At 37.7% G+C, this 19,984-nt stretch overlaps 1 protein-coding gene across 10 annotated transcripts in view; it reads right to left on the reverse strand.

Moving 5' to 3' along the window:
* Positions 1-19,984, reverse strand: part of VPS13B (vacuolar protein sorting 13 homolog B) — a 449,354-nt gene that overhangs the window by 21,135 nt on the left and 408,235 nt on the right. For 8 of the 10 annotated variants that reach the window (XM_065830344.2, XM_065830342.2, XM_065830346.2 and 5 more), the window contains 13 exons: positions 16,303-16,458; positions 14,747-15,010; positions 14,525-14,608; positions 14,183-14,358; positions 13,521-13,691; positions 12,663-12,864; positions 11,493-11,681; positions 10,922-11,068; positions 9,527-9,810; positions 7,909-8,036; positions 7,102-7,301; positions 4,451-4,569; positions 2,458-3,281 (listed from right to left, as the gene is read on the reverse strand). In XM_065830344.2, coding sequence (XP_065686416.1) covers positions 2,458-3,281; positions 4,451-4,569; positions 7,102-7,301; positions 7,909-8,036; positions 9,527-9,810; positions 10,922-11,068; positions 11,493-11,681; positions 12,663-12,864; positions 13,521-13,691; positions 14,183-14,358; positions 14,525-14,608; positions 14,747-15,010; positions 16,303-16,458 — 2,944 coding nt within the window. Of the gene's footprint in view, positions 1-1,234; positions 1,417-2,457; positions 3,282-3,412; positions 3,572-4,450; positions 4,570-7,101; positions 7,302-7,908; positions 8,037-9,526; positions 9,811-10,921; positions 11,069-11,492; positions 11,682-12,662; positions 12,865-13,520; positions 13,692-14,182; positions 14,359-14,524; positions 14,609-14,746; positions 15,011-16,302; positions 16,459-19,984 lie in introns of those variants that run through there. The other 2 variants (XR_011737362.1, XM_071803913.1) reach the window with 2 other exon arrangements.

The following is a 19,984-nucleotide window of genomic DNA, read 5'->3' on the forward strand; positions in this document are numbered from 1 at the left end:
TGCAGCAAGGGGGACCCTCCTTGGCCAGTGCTCAGAGCAAAGCTGACGGGCCCTCACTGCTGGCATGGACCACCTAACCCAAGGAGGAAGGTGTGAGAGTAAGTCAGGAATAGGAAAATGATGAATCAGGAATATTCCCTCAATTCACAAGTTCTGTGCTGCATTTTACCTTGCAGAAATATAGCATCATGTCAGGTTACCATTTCCCAAAGTATGCTTAGTAATTTTATCTGCTAATACAAAATTATTATTACTATATTAGCAGAGAGCCACTGTATTTTCTTTACAGGCAACTACAGAGTTAGATCTGGCTGATACCAGTAATAGTTTGAAATAGAATTTTACTAATTTTTAAATAGAAGCCAACTTAATTAGAAAAAGATGGGAGATTTCCATTGCAAGTTTTGCTAATTTGAGACAAGCATTGCTGATCAGCATATTTGGGCAGAGCTCTCCAGCCCCGTTCATTGCTTACAAGACGTGGATTCTGGCTGCTCCTTTGCAACATGTGGGGCAGCCTGCCACATTCCCCTTGGAGGCTTTGGGGCAAATCCTGCCCCCTCTCACAGGGCAGCGGTGGTCTTGCACACAGCTGAGGGCAAAATGAGATTAGATCCTGCTTGGAGCATAAGGCATAGCTGTATGGGAAGGCTATTTGTGCAGATGCTACGGAGATTTACACATGGGAAAATGGTGAGCAGAACAGGGTCAAACAACCTGTTGTTTTGCAGATTAATGTGGTGAAAATGCAGGACAGTGAGGTCCTCTTTCACAAGAGACCAATCCAAAAAGTGTAACTCAACTGATGGTGAGGACTCAGGGCTGGCAGACCACATAAAGGTTTTCCTCCTTTTTAACTTTGTTGACACAATCAGCCTTTTGACAAGTGTTACAAACTCTTCAAAATAAAGCACCTTCTTTGCCCAAGCAAACATTAATCAACACAACTTGTCATTTTAATCATGGTAACCCCTTTCAAAAACACACCTTAGTTTTAGTGCTTTGAGTGGGATTTAGGTAGTATTATAACTAAATATACGCTTATGTATTTTCCTGAAGAGAAATTCCACCGAAGCAAACCTCCTTTCTTAATATTTAAACCTGCTTTATTTCAGCTACATCATGAGAGTCCTGAGCAAGGGGTGGCCTGTACACTTCTGCACGCTGCAGGGGTAGCACAGGAGGAAAGACTGAGACCCGGCCCAGGAATCTAGAACCAGCATGTGTGCCTCACCTGGGATGTTGCAGATGAAAAGCCCGTATAACCCCAATTTCCTGCTGCAGTCTATCACCACTTGTATCACCACTCTCAGCTGGTTGTGGGCAGAAACATTCGCACTGTGAACTGTATTTGGCCACGGTTTCACTCTTAGTTAGCAAGAAACTAGATCTCCCATTTGGTACTACGAAATTTGACTATAAAACAAATCCAAACAAGTAGTAAAAAGAAAAAAGTAAAAAGAAAATAATGAATTGAGGCACAATGTTCTGGTGCACAACCGTGCTATAGCACAACAGTTGCTATAATCAGCTATGCAAGTCAGGTATGCACGCAGTGAAAGACCAGATCAGCATCTATTTATAAATACCTGAAATACATGTGTACGATTTTGGAAACTGTCCACAGAAATCAGGTTGCAGCACAAATGCAAGCATCAGAATTTCAGAAAATCTGACCATTAATATTGCAGGGAAATAAATCCCATGTTTCAGTGTGGAGTATGTTACTTGCGTGTGATCACGGAGGAGCTTCCTCCTGCTTAAGGTACAAATTCTGTTGCACACAAAGATAGAGCAGAGACCAAATTTCATTATTTCTAAATTAATATTTATGGGAAACAGAATGTACCTGCTAACCTAATAGACTAATTGCTCACTATTGATCCTATATGGAAAAAAGTTAGTAACGGCAAACTTCATAGATCTTGGATCAAAGGACAACAAACATCTGTGTGCCAGTTTAGCATGAAGGCTGTATGAAGAAAGACAGATTCCTAATCATAAACTGTAGCCAAAAGGAGTTTTAACAACAAAACAGCATTCAGGGCTATAATTTACTTCTGAATGCAGAGTAATGCTGAATAATTTGATTAAATGTAGTTTTGGGGAGTTTATGTGAGGAATGTGGGTTGGTTCTGACTAGTGCTATAATATAAAATGACAAAACCTAAGCCAGTTAGAATACATTTTTATGCTGTCTTCAGGGTTTTGTAAAGCCTTCAAGCGGCTGGTTAATGTTTAGCACAACTTTACAAATCTTCACTGGTGTCTCTTCAGCCATTTTATTTCCCTTCTGTCATACGGCGGAACATGAAAGGGGTCTGAAAACATCATTATCAAACAGTGTTTGAGGAAAACAATAATTGCATGACTAACATCTAGGTTATTCAGCTTAAGAGACAATCACAGAATCCTGGTACCTAATAAAAATATTACATCTTATGGAAAAGTACTGACCTGCTCTGAAAAGTGCTCCAGCAGCATAATGCATGGCCAAGGCATGGACCAGTTGCCTGGCAGTGGTGAAGATGGGTCCTCGCTCAAACACAGAGAAGGAGAGAGGTGTGTGATCTGAGGCTATATACAGTTTCAATGAAGCATGAATACTGACAAGGAGATTAACAGGTTGTATTGTTAATTTTCTTAACTTCACTGGCTTGACTAAAGCTCTTGCATGCTCTCTCACTTGTTCAGGCAGTATCAGGGTAGTATCTGAAGCATTCATGGATTGACAAGCAATTTTGTTTTCTGGAAGATATGTGTCAAACAAAGTCTTAATGTAGTAAACAAAGGTGTCTTCCACATACAGTCTAGCTGGCTTGAGCTCAAAATTGAGGTCGTTCAAATGAAACATGAAATTATCTTCCTTGGAAAAAGCAATGCAGAGTTTTATAAAGCAGTTTTCCTTATAGCTTTCCAAATCTTTGTTACAAACAATGAGGTTGTTCACTCTGGACCACTGCACGGCCTCATTTTTCTCTCCTTGGCACAGCAGGACTGCAAAATGGAAATTGGATTTGCTGTACAACTGATTGTCCAGTTGCAAGTCTTCACAATATACTTGGAGACTATGAAATTGTGGGAGGCCTTCCATGGCGTCCTGCTGGAACTCCTGTGACAGGGGTCTCAGGTAGCTGGTGGCCGGGGCCATGTGGATGAAAACATTGTCTGCTGTGAGACGCAGAAGTTCAGATGAGACTTTGTGGTTTGTAATATCATCAAACGCAGCAAGACTTAACTGACTGATGAACACTTTCAGTGACAGGGTCTGCTCTTGATTTCTAGACAGGAGGGAAAAGAAGTGTTGTTACTTCATGTATTTTGAGTTCACCTGGCATCTTTCTTTCCCAAAAAGCTATCAGGAGAGATGTTCTTTATAATACCTGGGAAACTCATTGTGCAGGTCTCATTAATGTTAATGGGATCTGGCAGCCTTAATCACCACAGTGGGTACCACCCAGGAGGTCTTCTAAGAAATGGGATATTACACATCTATGGCAGGTTTCTTTATCTTTCTTATCAATTCACAGCATAGTTTGGACAGGAACGTCGCTATACACACAGTAATTCCCTATTAGAATTGCAACAGAGCCAGATATTAAAGCAGACAACAAATACATTTGTCTGATAATTCATGTACAGCCTCAGCTGTTATAATATTTTCTGGGAGCCACTACTGAAGGTTACTCTTATGCATAACTCATTTTACACCACATGCAGTGAGTGTCCTCCAACGAAGCCACCACAGCATATTTCTACTGATGGCGTTGAGGGCCTCTCCCCTCCAGCGTTAACGGCCCATTGCCAAGTTTAACTAGCAAGTGGGCTGTTATGTAGTGCTGATGACCAGTTTCTTGGGGATTAATACTTAATTACAGTGCACATAAAAACAGTGCAACAAATTCCACTCTAATTGTAACAGCATTGCTGAAGGCCATTCTGCATCTTAGAAATATGTAGTGTTATAATTGCACTTGAATGGAGCTGAGCTCCGGGTTGCAGTGTGTTATGAAGTGGGGAAGTCTTCTGAAGAAGAGTGTTATAATCAAGTACAGTTAGTTACTGACTGTAAGACTATTTCTACTGTCCTTGCACATCAAGCTTCCTACCAATTTCAGTGGGAGCTTGTACATTTAAAATTGATGAACACACTCAAAATTAATGATGATGGAAAATGTATTTTTTTAATGAACAACTCAGGACTTCTTTTTGTATCAGATATCTAGTGTTTACCCTAAAGTGACATGACTTTTGATGTCAGATTGTCCTTTTTTAGCTGTGATATACAAAGCATAACATATGGTCTAAACATAGGCCACAGAGCACGGTGCAGCATTAAACAAAACAGAGTTAAGCCCAAGTTCACAGGTCAGTTAACACTTAGAAAGTTGACTGACCTCTTGGCACTGTTTGGCCATGCTTTCTATCATCTTTTATGTGTTTTATATACCTGTTGAGGTTGATCTCGACGGGTCCCGCTCTTCCTTCTGGGGCCAACGTTATGACTATTGTTCCACACTGATGGGCAATGTCCACATAAATGTAGCCAAAGCCAGTTAAAAAGACAATCTAGTGGAGAGAGTTAGAAACATATGGAATGCTACTGAAATTACTATTTTTAATGTCATAATTTGAATTAATGCCTTTGAATAGCTTCTGGTTGAGATTTCTCACTCAAATCATGATATTGTTCAGGAAAAACAGAAACAGATCTCAATACTTTTGAAAATAACAGCTCTGATACTTTAAGTATTTCAGTTGTACAGCAAGATGAAATTTGCACCTCATCCTTTAACTCTGTAACTGAATACATTTTAATAAGAAACTTCTTCTCCAGAAATAAGCAAGATGTTCAGGGGAGGGGGGAGGTTATGTGAGAAAATAATAAATAAGAAATTTTAATTTGTCATTTTGGATTAAGGAGAAAGGCATGTTCCTGGAGCCCTGCAAAATATCACCTTTTCCTCAGGAAAATAAACTCTAAATTAATATTATGCTGCTATGTTCTAGCTCATAGCTGGTTAGATGACTGGCTGATAGCATGATGCAAAACACATGAAGACTAAAAAATAAGTAACATTTTTGATTCATGAAGACTTGCTTAATAACTCAACAATGACCACATTTTAAAGCCATCTAAACTGGTTTTGTGAGAACATCTTCATAAGCAAGGCGCTGCCACAAAGAAATGGCAAAAGTCTGTTGGAAAGTGCAAAATGTCTAAAAAGGCGGGAAAATGGGAACTTGACAAAAGGTTTGTGTCTTGCTTACACACGTGCAAACTTACATTCTAGCAAGCTGTCCTTAGGAATAAATATTCTACTTAAATAAATGATGTATTGGTTTTGGAGCTTAATTCCGCAATATTTCTGTGCAAATTTGGTGGTGTTTTTTGTTGTTGTTTTTGTTTGTTTGTTTCAGAATATAAAATATTAAAGTCTGTAAGTTTGGAAAACTCACAGTCATCCTTGTTAGAGCAAGTTTGCTTCTCTTCTCTAGTAGGTCTATTATCAACGTAATTGTTTACTAGATTTTAATGACAGAAGCTGTAACTTAAAGGAATGCAAACTCAAGGAATAACACAAAGATAATGGGCTAGCACAAGTAAAATAATCAGGTGATTGTCTTGAAGAATCTTTACTGCTGTTAACAAGTCACCAGGAGGAAAAATACTCAGAAGTTTAGTAGGATTAGCACTTAAACTGATTCTCCTTACAAGATTTATAGTAACTCCGTACAGATAATTAAATTTTGTTCATCAAATTACGTCTTATTCTTCTGAGAATTACATATAAGAAAATTTCTAATTTCGATATCTCATTTTTAATCCTTTGCTTCTCTGAAAGAGATTCACAATCCTGCATGATGGGATTGGAGAAGAAAAGGACACTTACTGAATTTTCAGTACACTCATTATTCTAAAAAAACCCTAATTGATCTTAAAGATTGGTCATTTAAGTTCCGATTTCAGATGATTCTGATGATAAATACTTTAATTTTAGTAAATTAGTAAAAAATATATTTCTAATAGAATGAGAAATACCTATTTGTGACTAGGTAGAAAGAGTACAAATTGCTTAAGATCCTCTAAACCCCCGTTATTTTGCCATCTGAACTAATTGTATGTGAAGTTATTAGAATATTCCTTATTTACTTCTATTTATAGTTTTCTAAGAGAAAGACTGATCGAGAAATCCTGGGGAAATTCTCTACATGTAAACCCTAAAACTTCAGTAACAGAAAGCTACACTTTTCACTTGGATAGTTCTTCAAGTAGACAACGATCCCCAAACGTTGTCTTAGCATCTAATTCCTTCTAGAAGCCAGATACTTATAAAGAACCCTGGTCTGGCATAACATTAATGACTGAAATTTGAAACCTCGCATGGCTTGACTGGCTTGCTGAATGAAACTGAACTACTTGCTATATAACATAACACTCAATAATCAAGAGCATTTTGTGATTGGTCCTCAGGGAAAACATCTGAAACGAGTATTTCTTTCAAAGAGCCAAGCAGTTTATGTTGATTCCATGTAAACTAATGACTTCAAAGATGGAAAAAAATTCCCATCAAAAAGGATTGCTCCAGTCAAGGAAGTGTTCATTTACCTCAAAACAGGAGAAAAATAACCGAAGAAAAAGGGGGTTTTGTTTTGTTTTAGAAAAACATGTGTAGCTTCTGTGAAGACACACAGGGAGAATGACAGTGATGATTCCTACAAGAATTAAAGTTAATAACTCTGTGACAATTAAGTTACCAAAAAGGATTTTCCTGGATCCTGCTGGATTCTTTGCTTAGGGGGGGCAGACATTTCCAGGGTATCCCTTGGCCTTGCCAGGTTGATCAAAAGAAGCAAAATAAATCAGCGCTAGAAAGTCTGTATTTTTGATCTAGTTATTTTTAAAAACAGTCAGTGAAGAAGGTAGTCTGTATTCTAAAACTTCCACATGAAGGGGTTTACTAAGTAGAGCTCTCAAGACTTAAAAACAACCTAAAACCGACTGAAAGGATATGCTTATTGCAGAGGAGCAATATATTGTGAAGGTCAGGAAGACAACCATTTATGCTGTGAACTAGGAAATAGTTTATAATGATTTACTTGTGTTCCTTGATTGTTGACATCCACAAAATCACTCCATTCATTTACTAATTCATCAGATGACATCACTTTCAGAAGAATGCTGGGTAACAAATCTCTTGTTTTGCAATCTGGATAGCTGGAGACTTGATGGTAAAGTTCATGATGAACTGAACATTCAGCTGGAATCTTTCTACAATAAACTTCAAACTTCGGTGTATCTGCAATATTATGAAATAGATGAGATTAGGGCTTTCTGAAACCCATATTAAATCAAAATTCACCTATGCTTATACAAACTAGGAAATTTCTGCCTTAAATATTACTAATAAATAAACCCATTACTTTTCTATTGGTTGGAATTTTATGTGTTTTGTGATTTTTTTTCCTTTTCTTTTTTATGTCACGAAGATTTACGTGAATAATGTCCCACTGACCATTACATTAACATACTATAACTGGAATTTTGGCTGTTTTGCGTTACATTTGTAAATCTGAGGAGATGTAAATTTTCCATGGGATTGAGCTGATGTCAATACAACTTCACTGCCTGTTTGTCTCCTGTCACCAGGTCACCCTGGAAGACACCTGGAACCAGGGAGACCCAAAAGCCTGGAGCCACGCAAGTTCGTACTCCTGGCCTCACAATTATCTCCAATAGCTTCCAGGCTTCAGTACCTTCCAGAGTCTCTCACTTTGAGACAGACAATTATGAGGCAATCAAGTTCTTGTTGTAACCAAAACACACACTGAACTCTGTATCGGAGATACAGTAGAATAATTTATACTACAACAGTGCACTGTTTCTAATTATTGCATATGACCTACCTTTGAAGTTCTCTTTTACAAGCAATGGAATGGAGCACTTATTGTGGATAATTATACGAGGACTAGGGTCTTCTGTAAGTGTTAGGTACGTCACGCCAAGATGCTCTTGATAAGTCAGTGCTATAGGTCTAAAGCAGAAGCAGATATATTTGATCATGCATGTTTTAGATGAATTTTTTACGTATTATTACTCTGGACAATTAAAAACATTCAAAACTAGCATCTGTAAGATTATTTATGATTAAGTTCTAATTTCACAGATATTGATCTACATTTAGGCTAGAACATATCTCCACTGAGAATTATATTTAAACAGAAGAACACGTGGAAATAGTAGGAAAAACAACACCAGAGAAGTCACTTCACAGAGACTACTCATGAGTTAAACTGAGTGCGTGTGTTTGCAAGATGAGAGCCCTAGCCAGCAGAGATTTATATTAAATTAAAAACATGAGATTGTAGGCCCAAATTTTCAACATAAATCTTTAAAATTCTGCAGAAGAATTTGCATGCATACTTCTCCGATACACATGAAAGATATTTTTAACAAATACATAAATCTGTTACTGACTGCCGCCCTGGAATGATCCACAATGCTATCGCCCTTTCAAATGTTAATGTTATTGATCACCGCTGCATAAATTTCCAAAAATAAATTAATTTTGTTCTACTCATTAGCTACATAAAATGTCTTTGTGCATAAACACAAATTCTTTTGTGCATGTGCAATTTCTTTGGCTATTTCTAAAAAACTTCACCTCACAGTGAACTTAAAAATCCAAACAGTCTGAAAATTTGATTAGGAACGTGAGATCCTCTATGCCTGCCTCAAAATTATAAGGAATTCTTTCCTTGTTCTTCTAATTTCTTTTTTTTTTTTTTTTTAATCTGAAGTATGTGTGAGAATCTTCAGTATCCACAACGACGCCTCTTAAACTTTGCAGAAGAACCATTTGAGGGTTTGAACCATATTAAGCACTTCAGGCAAAAGAAAGATCATATGGCTGGTAATACATATTGATGGAGCTCCTCTAATTTCAGCAGATTGTTTCTTGTTTATACCAGTATGAGCATGAATAGATTTAGATACCAGGTCTGAGAACTGAAGTTGGGCATCTGACAAGTCGTTGGACTGCTATTTTTAACTAGCTGGATACATTTGTCTGTAAGTGGAATGCACATGTGGATATTCCTGTTCATCCTCTTACTACTCTTACTAAAATGGATTTTTACCTTTTATAAACAAAACATGAATTTTTGTATTGTATTATTTCACACTGTTCTTGAACTCTTACATTGTTGCCCACAAATTAAAAAATACCATAATATCAAATAAAAAGTTGTCATGCTCTTATTTTGTATGCATGTAAAAAAAATAGCAGCCCATACATTATAAGAATTGTACAACTTGTACACGGTCATAACATTAAACCATTTATAATAAAAGCATCAAACCCATCAAAAGATAACAATTTTTAAATTAAAGTAAGACTTGCCTTTACATATGGGGGGCATGTGTTACTCTGACTGTTGCATTAATCTCTTTAGGTTTCTTACTAGCCAAAGCTTTATAGCAACAAGTGAAGTTCATTATTCATGACTGTTCATTGCACAGTACCTGGTACAAAATCCACTTTCACTACGAACCCCTGTGGGCACCGCCACGCTCTGTCTCGGGAACTCGGGTTTAATGACAGCTGGGAGGCTCCACAGCTCCCGACTGCCGGCACAGCCGCCGGGGCTGAAGCTCAGCAGCAGGCGTTTGTCTGTCAGGGGCGCCTCCAAAGTGAGGGGGCTGGTGTCTGACAGCAGGTCCCAGCAGGGCACAGTGCTCAGCGCCTCGCGGGATGGTGTCCCAGCTGGACTGACGCTGAACACCGTACTGGCTGGGGAGTAGAAGTCCTGGAAAGAAAAAAGATGGTGCTAGCACGACATGCTGGCTCTTAACGGAAAGTTTATTCATGTTGGTCTTGCACACCAATAGGTTCAAGCAGCTACTGACCACAACTAACTAAAGGTTGCGCTAAGTCCATTGCATGAAAAGCTATTTGGCCAAATTCTGTCTCCAGGTATACTCATGTGGTTAACTGAGTGCAGTTATCTACAGTCCACTCTCAGATGCACAAGGTAACTGTACCAAAAGCAACAGTTACATCACTGTAACATAAGTGTGAAAAGAAAATAAATTTATAGATGGAAACCTAAGAAAGGATTTTAGCCTCAACATTCTTCCAATTCCCTATCTTAAAATAGTTAAAACTGCAACAAAACGCTTATGCACAAATGTAGATGTCGATGTGAAGAAAACCAATGCAGAAGGAAAACAATACAGAAATAGGGACCTTTAAATTAGTTTATCTGCCAACTCCTCTAGCAAGTTTGACTCTGAGAATTCTTTCCACATATTTTACTATAAATGTAATCCTCAATAAATATGTACAAATAGTTGATTAGAATACATTGACCATGCATACATTTTGCTTCTTGTAAGCTAATCCTTAAATATATTGTGTGATTGTTACAAAACTGATATTAACCATTTGATGCAGTTTGCTGAAATACTTAAACTTCAGGCATGTCTCTAGTTCTGCAGCTTTGTTCAGACAAGGGGAATCTTCCCAAAATGATAACGAAAAGTTTTAAGCCTGCCAGGCCAATATACCTCTTACACGTGGAGTCAGTAAAAATTCTGAGAAAAATTTCAACAGCTACTATGGATTACACTGCCTATTTTACAGAAATGGCCGTTAGTGCCCGAACAGATGGAGAACAGGCAGAACTAATTCTGCAATGTGCAAGAATCTCCTGCTTTGCAGATTTCTGATCACAGTTAATTACTGGAGTTGAATGTACTCAGCATTCTGTATTTTAAATTAAAATAATATAAAATACTTTATCCTTACAATGTCTAAAGATTTCTGTTTAAGCTCTGCTATATACAGTTGAGACCACATGAACCTAAACACCCATGTACGGTAGATGACAAATAAAAACAGTATCCACAGTGCTTTACCTCTTCTCCCGAGCAGGGTTTGGAAATAGAAAGCTGTGGCCTATAATAGATTTGATAAGATGTATCATTTATTATTGTTGTCTTATCTTCTATCTGTAGTATTTGTATTCCTTGTTGAAGCACTGAGGAAATGCAGAATTGACACAACTGTAAGATAATAAAAACAACGATGAGGTCACACACAAAATCAGAAAAGGTATTGAAATGCAGTAACAGAATTGCCATTTTCTTTTTAACTGTGGAAATCCTGTCTATATTCATGCACTTTGTAACTGTAGCCACATCACATACTTTTTGAAATTTCATCTGTCAATATTTTCCAAACAAGACTGAGAATTCATTAATTCTTTTTCCAGGAGATATTGCATTACCTTGATGAGCTGGGCAGAATGTTTTTGCCAATCTGATTCTTTAAATTATACTTCATACATTGTTTATACTCTCATTATGTTTTACATAAATCAACAATTGGGGAGGAGCTTTCACACTGCATGTATCTGATTGTTTTCATCTGCTATCTGACTTTGTTTTTAAATGATAAAGTTATAGATCATGATAATTTTGTTCTAACCTTTTGATGACCTGGAAAAGCACCAAGTTTTATTTCAGCTTCAACAAAACCTTCTTCGTCCAACGTTACTACTTCCCCATTATCAGCATCCTTCCATTTCGGGGAGGTCACGTTATGAACCAGCTTAATTGCCACTGATTTGTGCACAGTATTAGTGTTTGCCCAGTATATTCCAACCTGAAAAGCTTCCTGCAAATGAAAAATAACCAATTATCACTTGCTGAAAATGCAATACACTTCTACTAGTTTCCAGTATGAAGTCAACCTCATTTCTTCCTTTCTTCTCCCTGACTGTTTCTGTGTGGCATAAGGCCAGATGAAACCACCATGTGGATATGGGACTGATGTTCATGGGTAGAATCAATACCACAGTCTGCACTGAGACATATTATTAGGCAGACGTTCTGTTTATTAACAGACATACACTGAGGGGAAAAAAAGATGGCAAAATAAACAGGAAGTATCAGATTGTCCAATTGGGACTGACAAGCTGCTGTGTCAAATCGTTTTAATTCTTTCAAAAATCAAGCATATTGGGGTTGTAATGAAAAAGCATGTGCATGACCAAGCACATGTGAGAAGATCCATTACACAAAACTCTGAATTCAGGAATTACAGCTATCTTAAAGAATCTTGTTTGTAATTTGCCCTCTCTCATTATCAAACCTTTCTTGGTGGCATATGAGCTGTGAAACAACTCGACCTAAAACACTCTCAAACTAAGCATTCCTTCCAGGCTGTCAGCTTTGCTACTGTGGTCAACACACCTCCCAAGTGACAGGTCAGCACAGCAGGGGCCAAAGTCTATATTTGGCCCTTATTGCAATTTACTTGGGCTGCTACATCATGCTCATGTTGCGGATTCATTGGCTGAAATCGGAGGAAGGAGAGCAGTCTGCTGAATCAGAAGGCATGCAGGTCTTCTTCCTACAGTGCCTTACAGGCAATTTGTAACTAAGACGTTTTTCTTCAACCATTGCTATCAAGTATGTTGTGCTTCCAATCCAGTGACTCGGTCAGCGTGGCAAATTTATATTGTTATTTCTACTCCTCATCATATAACTAACAGACATAGTGACTGGAAATAGGGAATCGTCTGGATTAATAACCATTCTTCACAATCAGGATGTTTAGCAGAACTGTGCCTGTTAACATGAATAGCAAAGTTACCTCGAAGTTGGGGGGTATAATTACTTTCCCAGTAGGTACTTGAAGAACAATCTTCTCTCCTTCAAACAGCCAGAGATCCCACTTGGACTGATTGATAAGTAAAGCCCAGGGCAGGAGTTCTATCAGCAGAGTTTTAACACACGGTTTCCACACTGACAACTTTACCCGCATTGGGCTATCCCATTGGGAGAGCTGTTCATTGCTGTTCAAAAACAAATCAAAAGATAAAGTCAAAGGAATAATGAATTCAAGATAACAAATGATAAACGGTCATTTTCAGAAATTTTCAAGGCTATTCTGGTTTTGGAATAGAAAAACAATCTCCTCTTATCATTCTGGAACATACTGTGATGCTGCCAGATAGATGTAGGTACAGGTAGGCTATAAAGACATATTTTTAACTGCATAAGCTCAACCTAAATTTGGTTAATTAAAAAATCCTTTAGCAGAACTACCACTACTCTTCAGAACAAAACTTATGACTTTCATAGTCGTAAAATCACATTTCCTTTTTTTTTTGCAACTCCTCCTACAGCAACTCCCTGTTTCTGTACTGAAACAAGCAACCACTGAATAAACAACACCTTCTCTAGTTGCAGTAAAGAAGGTTCATTCACAAAAAACAATTTAATTTTTTTTAATCCTTGCTGATGCAATCGTGTCAGTTTAATCGAGGGCAGCCCCTAGGCTGACCTCATTTTTTTCCCACCTGCAACAGATTCTGCAACTTACATACAGGGATGGTGTAATTACTGAGAACATACTCAATGCTGATCACATATAGCCTTCCAAAGCGTGATTTCAGTATACGCAAAAAGACAATGCAACAACCATGAAGAAGGTTTAACAAAGTATTACCTGTCTGAATCCTTCCTATTATATGGCCATGCAGGCTGGGGAGGATTAGCAGTGCCATAGAACTCAGACAGTATCTGGTTGACATTGCCGCCTGGATGGGATTTAGTCTCTATCTGTTTAATTAGCGTAGTTGAGATAGGGACTGCGCACTCAGATGGATCATCTTCCTCCCTGTCATTGAAAACAGATTGAGTCGCTTACACAACAAGGCCAAGCATTAGTAGCATTAACATTTTCTTTAACGAAGCTTTCCAAGCGTACTCTGCAAAAGGAACAGTCTCAAGGTAATCATGGATGAATCAAGTACCAATGTTTAACAAGTTCCTGAACAGTAACTGACATGCATGAGCTTGTTATGACACTGTAAAGACCTTTGTGTCTGAGACCCTCGAAACTCCTCAGCATTCTCGAAAGTAATTTCAAGATCATTTAGGAATTCATTTTTCAAAACACAACTTAAGCAAACCAATGTCAATGTGCTTAGGATAGCTGTATCAAATTTAATATTTCCTATCGTATCATTTTGGGCTACATATGTTTGTTCTGTTGTATCTCCTCTGCATTTGCCATATTCTTGGAATTAATGCACCAGACGTTAAGGTGTAAATTATTCCTTTCTTTCCACACAAATGAACCATTTTCATGGAGAGCGCGTATTTTACCTGGCTTGAAATGTCAGGTGGTGTGTAAGATCAGGTTCTATATTTTGCAGTGCTTTCTCCTGTCCTTTCCCTGGAACCACTTGAGTTTCGTTCAATCCTAGACTTCTTTTCTCTAAATGTATGATAATTGGGTCTGGAAGATGGCTTCTTACAATGAAGAGAGGGCTGAAAACAATCTACAAAAAGAAAAGAATACACCAATTTGAGGCTAATTTGATTCCAGTATTACAACTGTTTAAATGAGCTATTAATAAATTGTTTAAGTGGGTCATTTTACCCTAAATTTATTATATGACATGCAAGGCATAAAATTTACATTTCAGAGTCATGAAATGCACTTACTAATCGTTGCTGCACATGAGAGTTGGGCTCTAAAGTCAAAATTGTGCACCACACGTATGTAATTGAACTCTTTGAAGATGGTACCTGTATGAAGAGAGATCAGCTGCATTACACTAAAATTATTTCAGGATGATAATGTTCAAAACTTCATCATATAAAACGGAAGTCTAAAAGCAAAGTCCCTGGTTGTCTTTATTCCATATATCTACTTCTAAGTCATACCTGAATGACAGTGCTGTGTTCTGTATGTTTAGAACTTAGACATACATCTCGGGACCAGTCTTCATCTCCTGTAGCTTTCACACTCAGCTCGGTGAGCTCATTGTTTTCTAGGACATACGAAGGCAACTTCTGCTTGGCTGCAAGGCAGTTGATGTGTTCTTTAACAACAGCCTGTCCATCCTGACTCATGTAATGCTGAACCACTTTCAGTTCAATACTTTCAGAAAGGTAACTACAGACTGTCTGTCTTCCACAGATTAGGATCTAAAACGGACAAAAATATGCAGTTCATATTTAAACAACTGTGAAAAAAGAAAGGTCTAATCTGAATTACAGAGTGAAAACCTGTACAAGAATAATCTGTCTTTTTTAGGTTCTCACAAGCACTGCTGAAGGCAGTGAATGGTAAAACATTATTTTCATTGGCCAAATATATGTGCCTAGGTATTAAACCTAGGTATTAAAACACTTGAAATATTGCTAATGCAGTGCATGGGCTTGGAAGAAGCATGTAACATACCCACTTCCATTCCCACTGAACTCAGCAGTACTGCCTACAGCTGACATAGTTCTGGCTTGGATTTTAAGAGTACTGTGATAGTCTCTGAATGCTGAGCCCTTTCTGAGCAGACACAGTGATATACTTCAGAAGAAAGGTTTCCACTGACACCTCACATTCCCATCACAATCCAGTGACCCAGACCTTTCAGTATGTCTGGGGCTTTAAAGCTTATAATACCATTAAATGGCTGTAGCACATTCCTGTATTTCACTGCACCCACTTAGAAAATGACCACATTAGATTCAGAGTTGTTGCCGTCCATCATACATGAATTATTTATTACAGACCATATATTATTATTATTATTTATTATAGAACATATATCTGACTTTTTCTAAGCCACACCAAGGAACAGCATTCCACGTTTACCCTTCGTACAACCATCTTAATTTGCTTTTCATTAATGAGGGTGCACACTGTATTTATCTACAACCTAATAAGAAAAATCTCAGCAGGGCTTTTGGTGACACCAGGCATTGTTCTTGTCTGATCAGCTGTATTTCTGTCGTGCAACATGAGGTGCTCTGCCACATCCATGAGCTGAACATGTTATGTCCACCACATGCTCTGGCTTCCGCCAACACAGGCAGAATGACTGCAGTGTTATTACAGATCTCTTTACAAAGATAGTATGTGAAAAATTACTGCACAGCAGCCCATTTTCAAATGTTAATTTGGACGTTACTTCATTCTCTTCTAACAATACCAAGGCCCGAATTACAACCCCAAATAAGATATGAAGTTTCTTAAAAATAAAAATACAACAAAAAATCTGCTTCTTGAGAACTTGAAACATGCAAAATATGCTAAGATCCATACTAAAGTGAAGAAAAGAGTTGTAAAAACTCCCCAAAATGCCTCCACAAGAGTATTATACGTGGGTATTTTTTGCAGATCCCAGTGAGAGAGAACAAATAATAACGTGACTAACTTGTGAATTAATAACAGTTTATATTATTAATGTTATTTTTTCCAAACTGGCTCAAATACTTACTTGCTTTTGCACTCCACTGAGCTGTTGAACCTTGATAATAAGTGATGCTGTCCGGCCCTTGTACTGAATGGTGCGAATAAAGGTGCCTGTATTGTCCACACTGAATGGTTCAGACCACCGCCAGTTTCCCCAGCCTTCAATACAGATGTGTAACAGCTGGAAAGAAAGCAATTACTACTTCAATACATAACTGGGAAAAAAAGCGCCTTGCAGTAGGATAGGAATGCCCATGACAGAGAAATAGTTTTGGTTTTAAAACTCAGCAATGCTAAGCACACCAGTTCTCTCAATGATCCACTCATTCTGTGATTTCAGATAAAACCAGAAGTATCAGCAATACCCTAAGATGGCTCTGCATCACGCATTTCTATAAATTACCTGATTTAACAGGGTATTTAGGATGGTATAAATCCCGCACATAACTGTTCAGGAAAAAAAAGGGTACACAGACTAGAGAGCATAAAACAGGAAATTAGAGATTTTCTTTACTGCCCTTGAAATTGATCTAGAAACCCGCCCTCATTACCAGCAAGGTGATATGGAACACAGGTCCAGGCCAGATTTTTGGCTTTTAGGATAGGACAGAAAATTACAAATATCCTTCCTTTCAAAATAAAAAAAGATGCAAAGCTGTTTGTATCTATACTTGTATAGTTCACATATATATGTGTTAAATGTAGAACTCAGCATATTGCTGAGAGATGGGAAACATTTCATTTCTTGCACAAATGTGGTAGCAAGTTCAAGCTTGACTGCATGAGAAGAAATTTAACTGCATAATTATACTCCCTGTGTGATTTATTCCGGAAAAGGAGTGGCTTTTTTTTCCAGTTTAACTTAAATCACTTCCAGAGCAATATAGTCTTTCATCATTTGAAGTCTTTCATCCATTTACCCACCATACGCACTTACCTCTATCCCATGGAGATTCTTTAAGTCAGAGTAGTGAAAATTGGTACTGTTCCATGTAGGTCAATGAAGTTACACAAATTTACGCCAGCTGAAGATCTGGCAATTTAGCTCTGTATAGATCTTTTGTGGCCATGCAAGCTTAAGAATGTGACTTATATATATGTAAGGGATCAAAGCAATAAGCATTCTGGGTAAAATTTATTCTTTGCAGAGGGCCAGCACAGAGCCTAAGCATCACTTAAGTCCTTTAAAACAGCTATGTAAAGGCCTTATGGGAATTCTCTGTTGAGGGTTGAATTTCACTCTGATTTTGGACATCTGTCATTAATTAATTTAAGTAATGGAGAACAGGATCAGGCCCAAAGTTTGGCTATTTACATGAGCAAAAATTGAAACTTTTAAGTATTATGATGTTCTCCCATGAATTGTTTCCAAAAAGAGAAAGCACTGGCCATAGATCTGGGCAGCTGGACTTAGCAAATGGTTGGATGTTGGTTTTTTTTTTCATTGTTTTAAGAAACAACCACAGCAACAACTTTCAAAGATATTACAACTCGGTAGCCTGTTTGCAATTTGTGGTATCCTCAGCCCAAGTTACACACAGAACAATAACATCCATTCAGTGGGTGGCTTTTGAATTTGCAAGAGTGATGACTGTTGCATTCAAATTCAAATTAGTTTTAGGTTGGAAGCACAAAGGCTAATATGTGCCAACGTGCACATGGACATGCATCTGGATGTGGACATGCGTGGGCACAGCTTTATATTCTAGAATTGGTTGAAGGAAGCTGCGCACAAGGACATTCAAACTCATAAACAAACACGTTGCTTTGATTCTTAAGTATTAGTTACAGAAAAGGAAAAACAAAACCAAACAAAAAAATCCAACTGCAGTGGCTGGAATCAGTTCAGTTTCTTACAGCGGCAGCTGGGAATAAATCTCATCACATATGAAAACTAAGAGAAACAAGAAAACTGTTTACTTTGGAGAGACTGGTAGCTGGAAATGACAGCCAAATAACGAGAAGAGGTACTAAGTGGTGAGCCTCAGCTCAAAGGCACACTAAATACGGTGTGCTCCAAAGACAGATGTCATATAAATGTCATAATTGATGATTAGTAATTGTGTGTAGCTCCAACACTAGGATGTCTCCCACCCTGTATAAACAGCTTTGCTCATGAGTTAAACGTTCCCAAGGAACACGCAGTCAGCCTGCCCTGAACGGTCATTAGCTCCCAGATGCCGCCTTACTGATTTTCTTTGTAGCACAACAATTAGTCTGCATTTAACTTCACAGTTCAGAAAGAAAAACAAAGAGCAGCTATTATAATACATTGGCAGTTTCTTATTTTATAAACATACTTTTCATATAAAGTATGAAGGTATGCTCCAGATAAAGGCAATGACCTTTGTAAGTTACTTTAAAGATATCTAATACATTTGCCTTAATGACATAACAATATAAGAATTGGGTACTGCGTAAGTTACTTTTGAGCCAAGAAACTGCATTCCATGAAAAAGCAAAGGTATCTCTGGGTGAGTCAGTTACTTAAATGTGAGATTTCTGGAAAACGTTGCCAGAAGTAATTAGCAAATCATACTAAGTGATGCAGAGAAATAAAAATCAACAAAAATTTTAGTGAACTAATTGGGTGTTAACATTATTTTAGCAGAAGACATGATAATACATGGTGTTAGATACTCAACATGGCAGAGCTCTGATGTTATAAAACTGACTGAATACTACAGATTCACAGTAATTGCCACGTAACTCCCTTTCATTTATCATACTTAAAGTAAATCCTAAATATTTATTAGACAGTCTGCTTAAAAAAAATGTTCAACAAGTGAAGCTAAGTATGGCACATATATTAGGGGAAAAGAGAAGTCATTGCAAAAGGGTACCAAAAATACTCAATGGACTTCCAAAGCATTCTAACAAATATAATCCAGTGATAAGTGGCCACTTATAGCTTACAGAGAATTTAAAACAGACTATCGATTATATTACGTATGTGAAGATAGGCATTAATTTGTGTAACCATTTGATTTCTGCATTTTCTGTTAGGGAAACTTATCAACAGATAATGCAGAACATTTTGTTTTGACTAGACTTTGTTGTGGTTTAGATTTCTAATTCTGAGCCATTATGGATTTCTGTTTTGAGACAGAAAGAAATTGCCTTCAGGGAGGCAGACCAAGATGAAGCTGCTCCTAGTGGAGCAAATGGCTAGAAAAGCTGTATTCTGTATCATGTCTCTGCACAGAATGTTTCCATGCACTCCTCAAAATTTACTTAGGTTTTCAGCTAGATGTGTGAGTGAAGGAAATGATCTGAGTAAATAACACTAAGTGTCATATGACAAGGCATTAAGACTAAAATGGGGGATTAAAAATGAGACTAAGAATGGAGCCTGTCCAGAAAAGGCAGCATTTTCCAGCTGTATAAGTAATTTAAAGCTTGTGCCCTGAAAATGCTCAGTGCTACAAATTTGATTTCTACTTTGCTTGTAGATCCACCAAAGTTAACTTGGTTTCACTGTAGTTACGTTATATTTGTCTTCTTAGTGAAACTAGAAAATGCTTTTTGGGAAGCATAAGGGTTGTTGGTCTCAACTCTGAGAGACTGGGAGGAATCAAGTGATGACCTGGCTAATGGTGTGGAAGCAGTTTGTTATTTTAAAAGATACGAGTTTGTAAAATAACGTGCCAATGCAGCACCATGGAGGAAACGGAGACCTGGAGATGAGAGCTAAATTCTAAGACTTG

This window comes from Patagioenas fasciata, chromosome 2 (genome assembly GCF_037038585.1).
Source record: "Patagioenas fasciata isolate bPatFas1 chromosome 2, bPatFas1.hap1, whole genome shotgun sequence".
NCBI lineage: Eukaryota > Metazoa > Chordata > Aves > Columbiformes > Columbidae > Patagioenas > Patagioenas fasciata.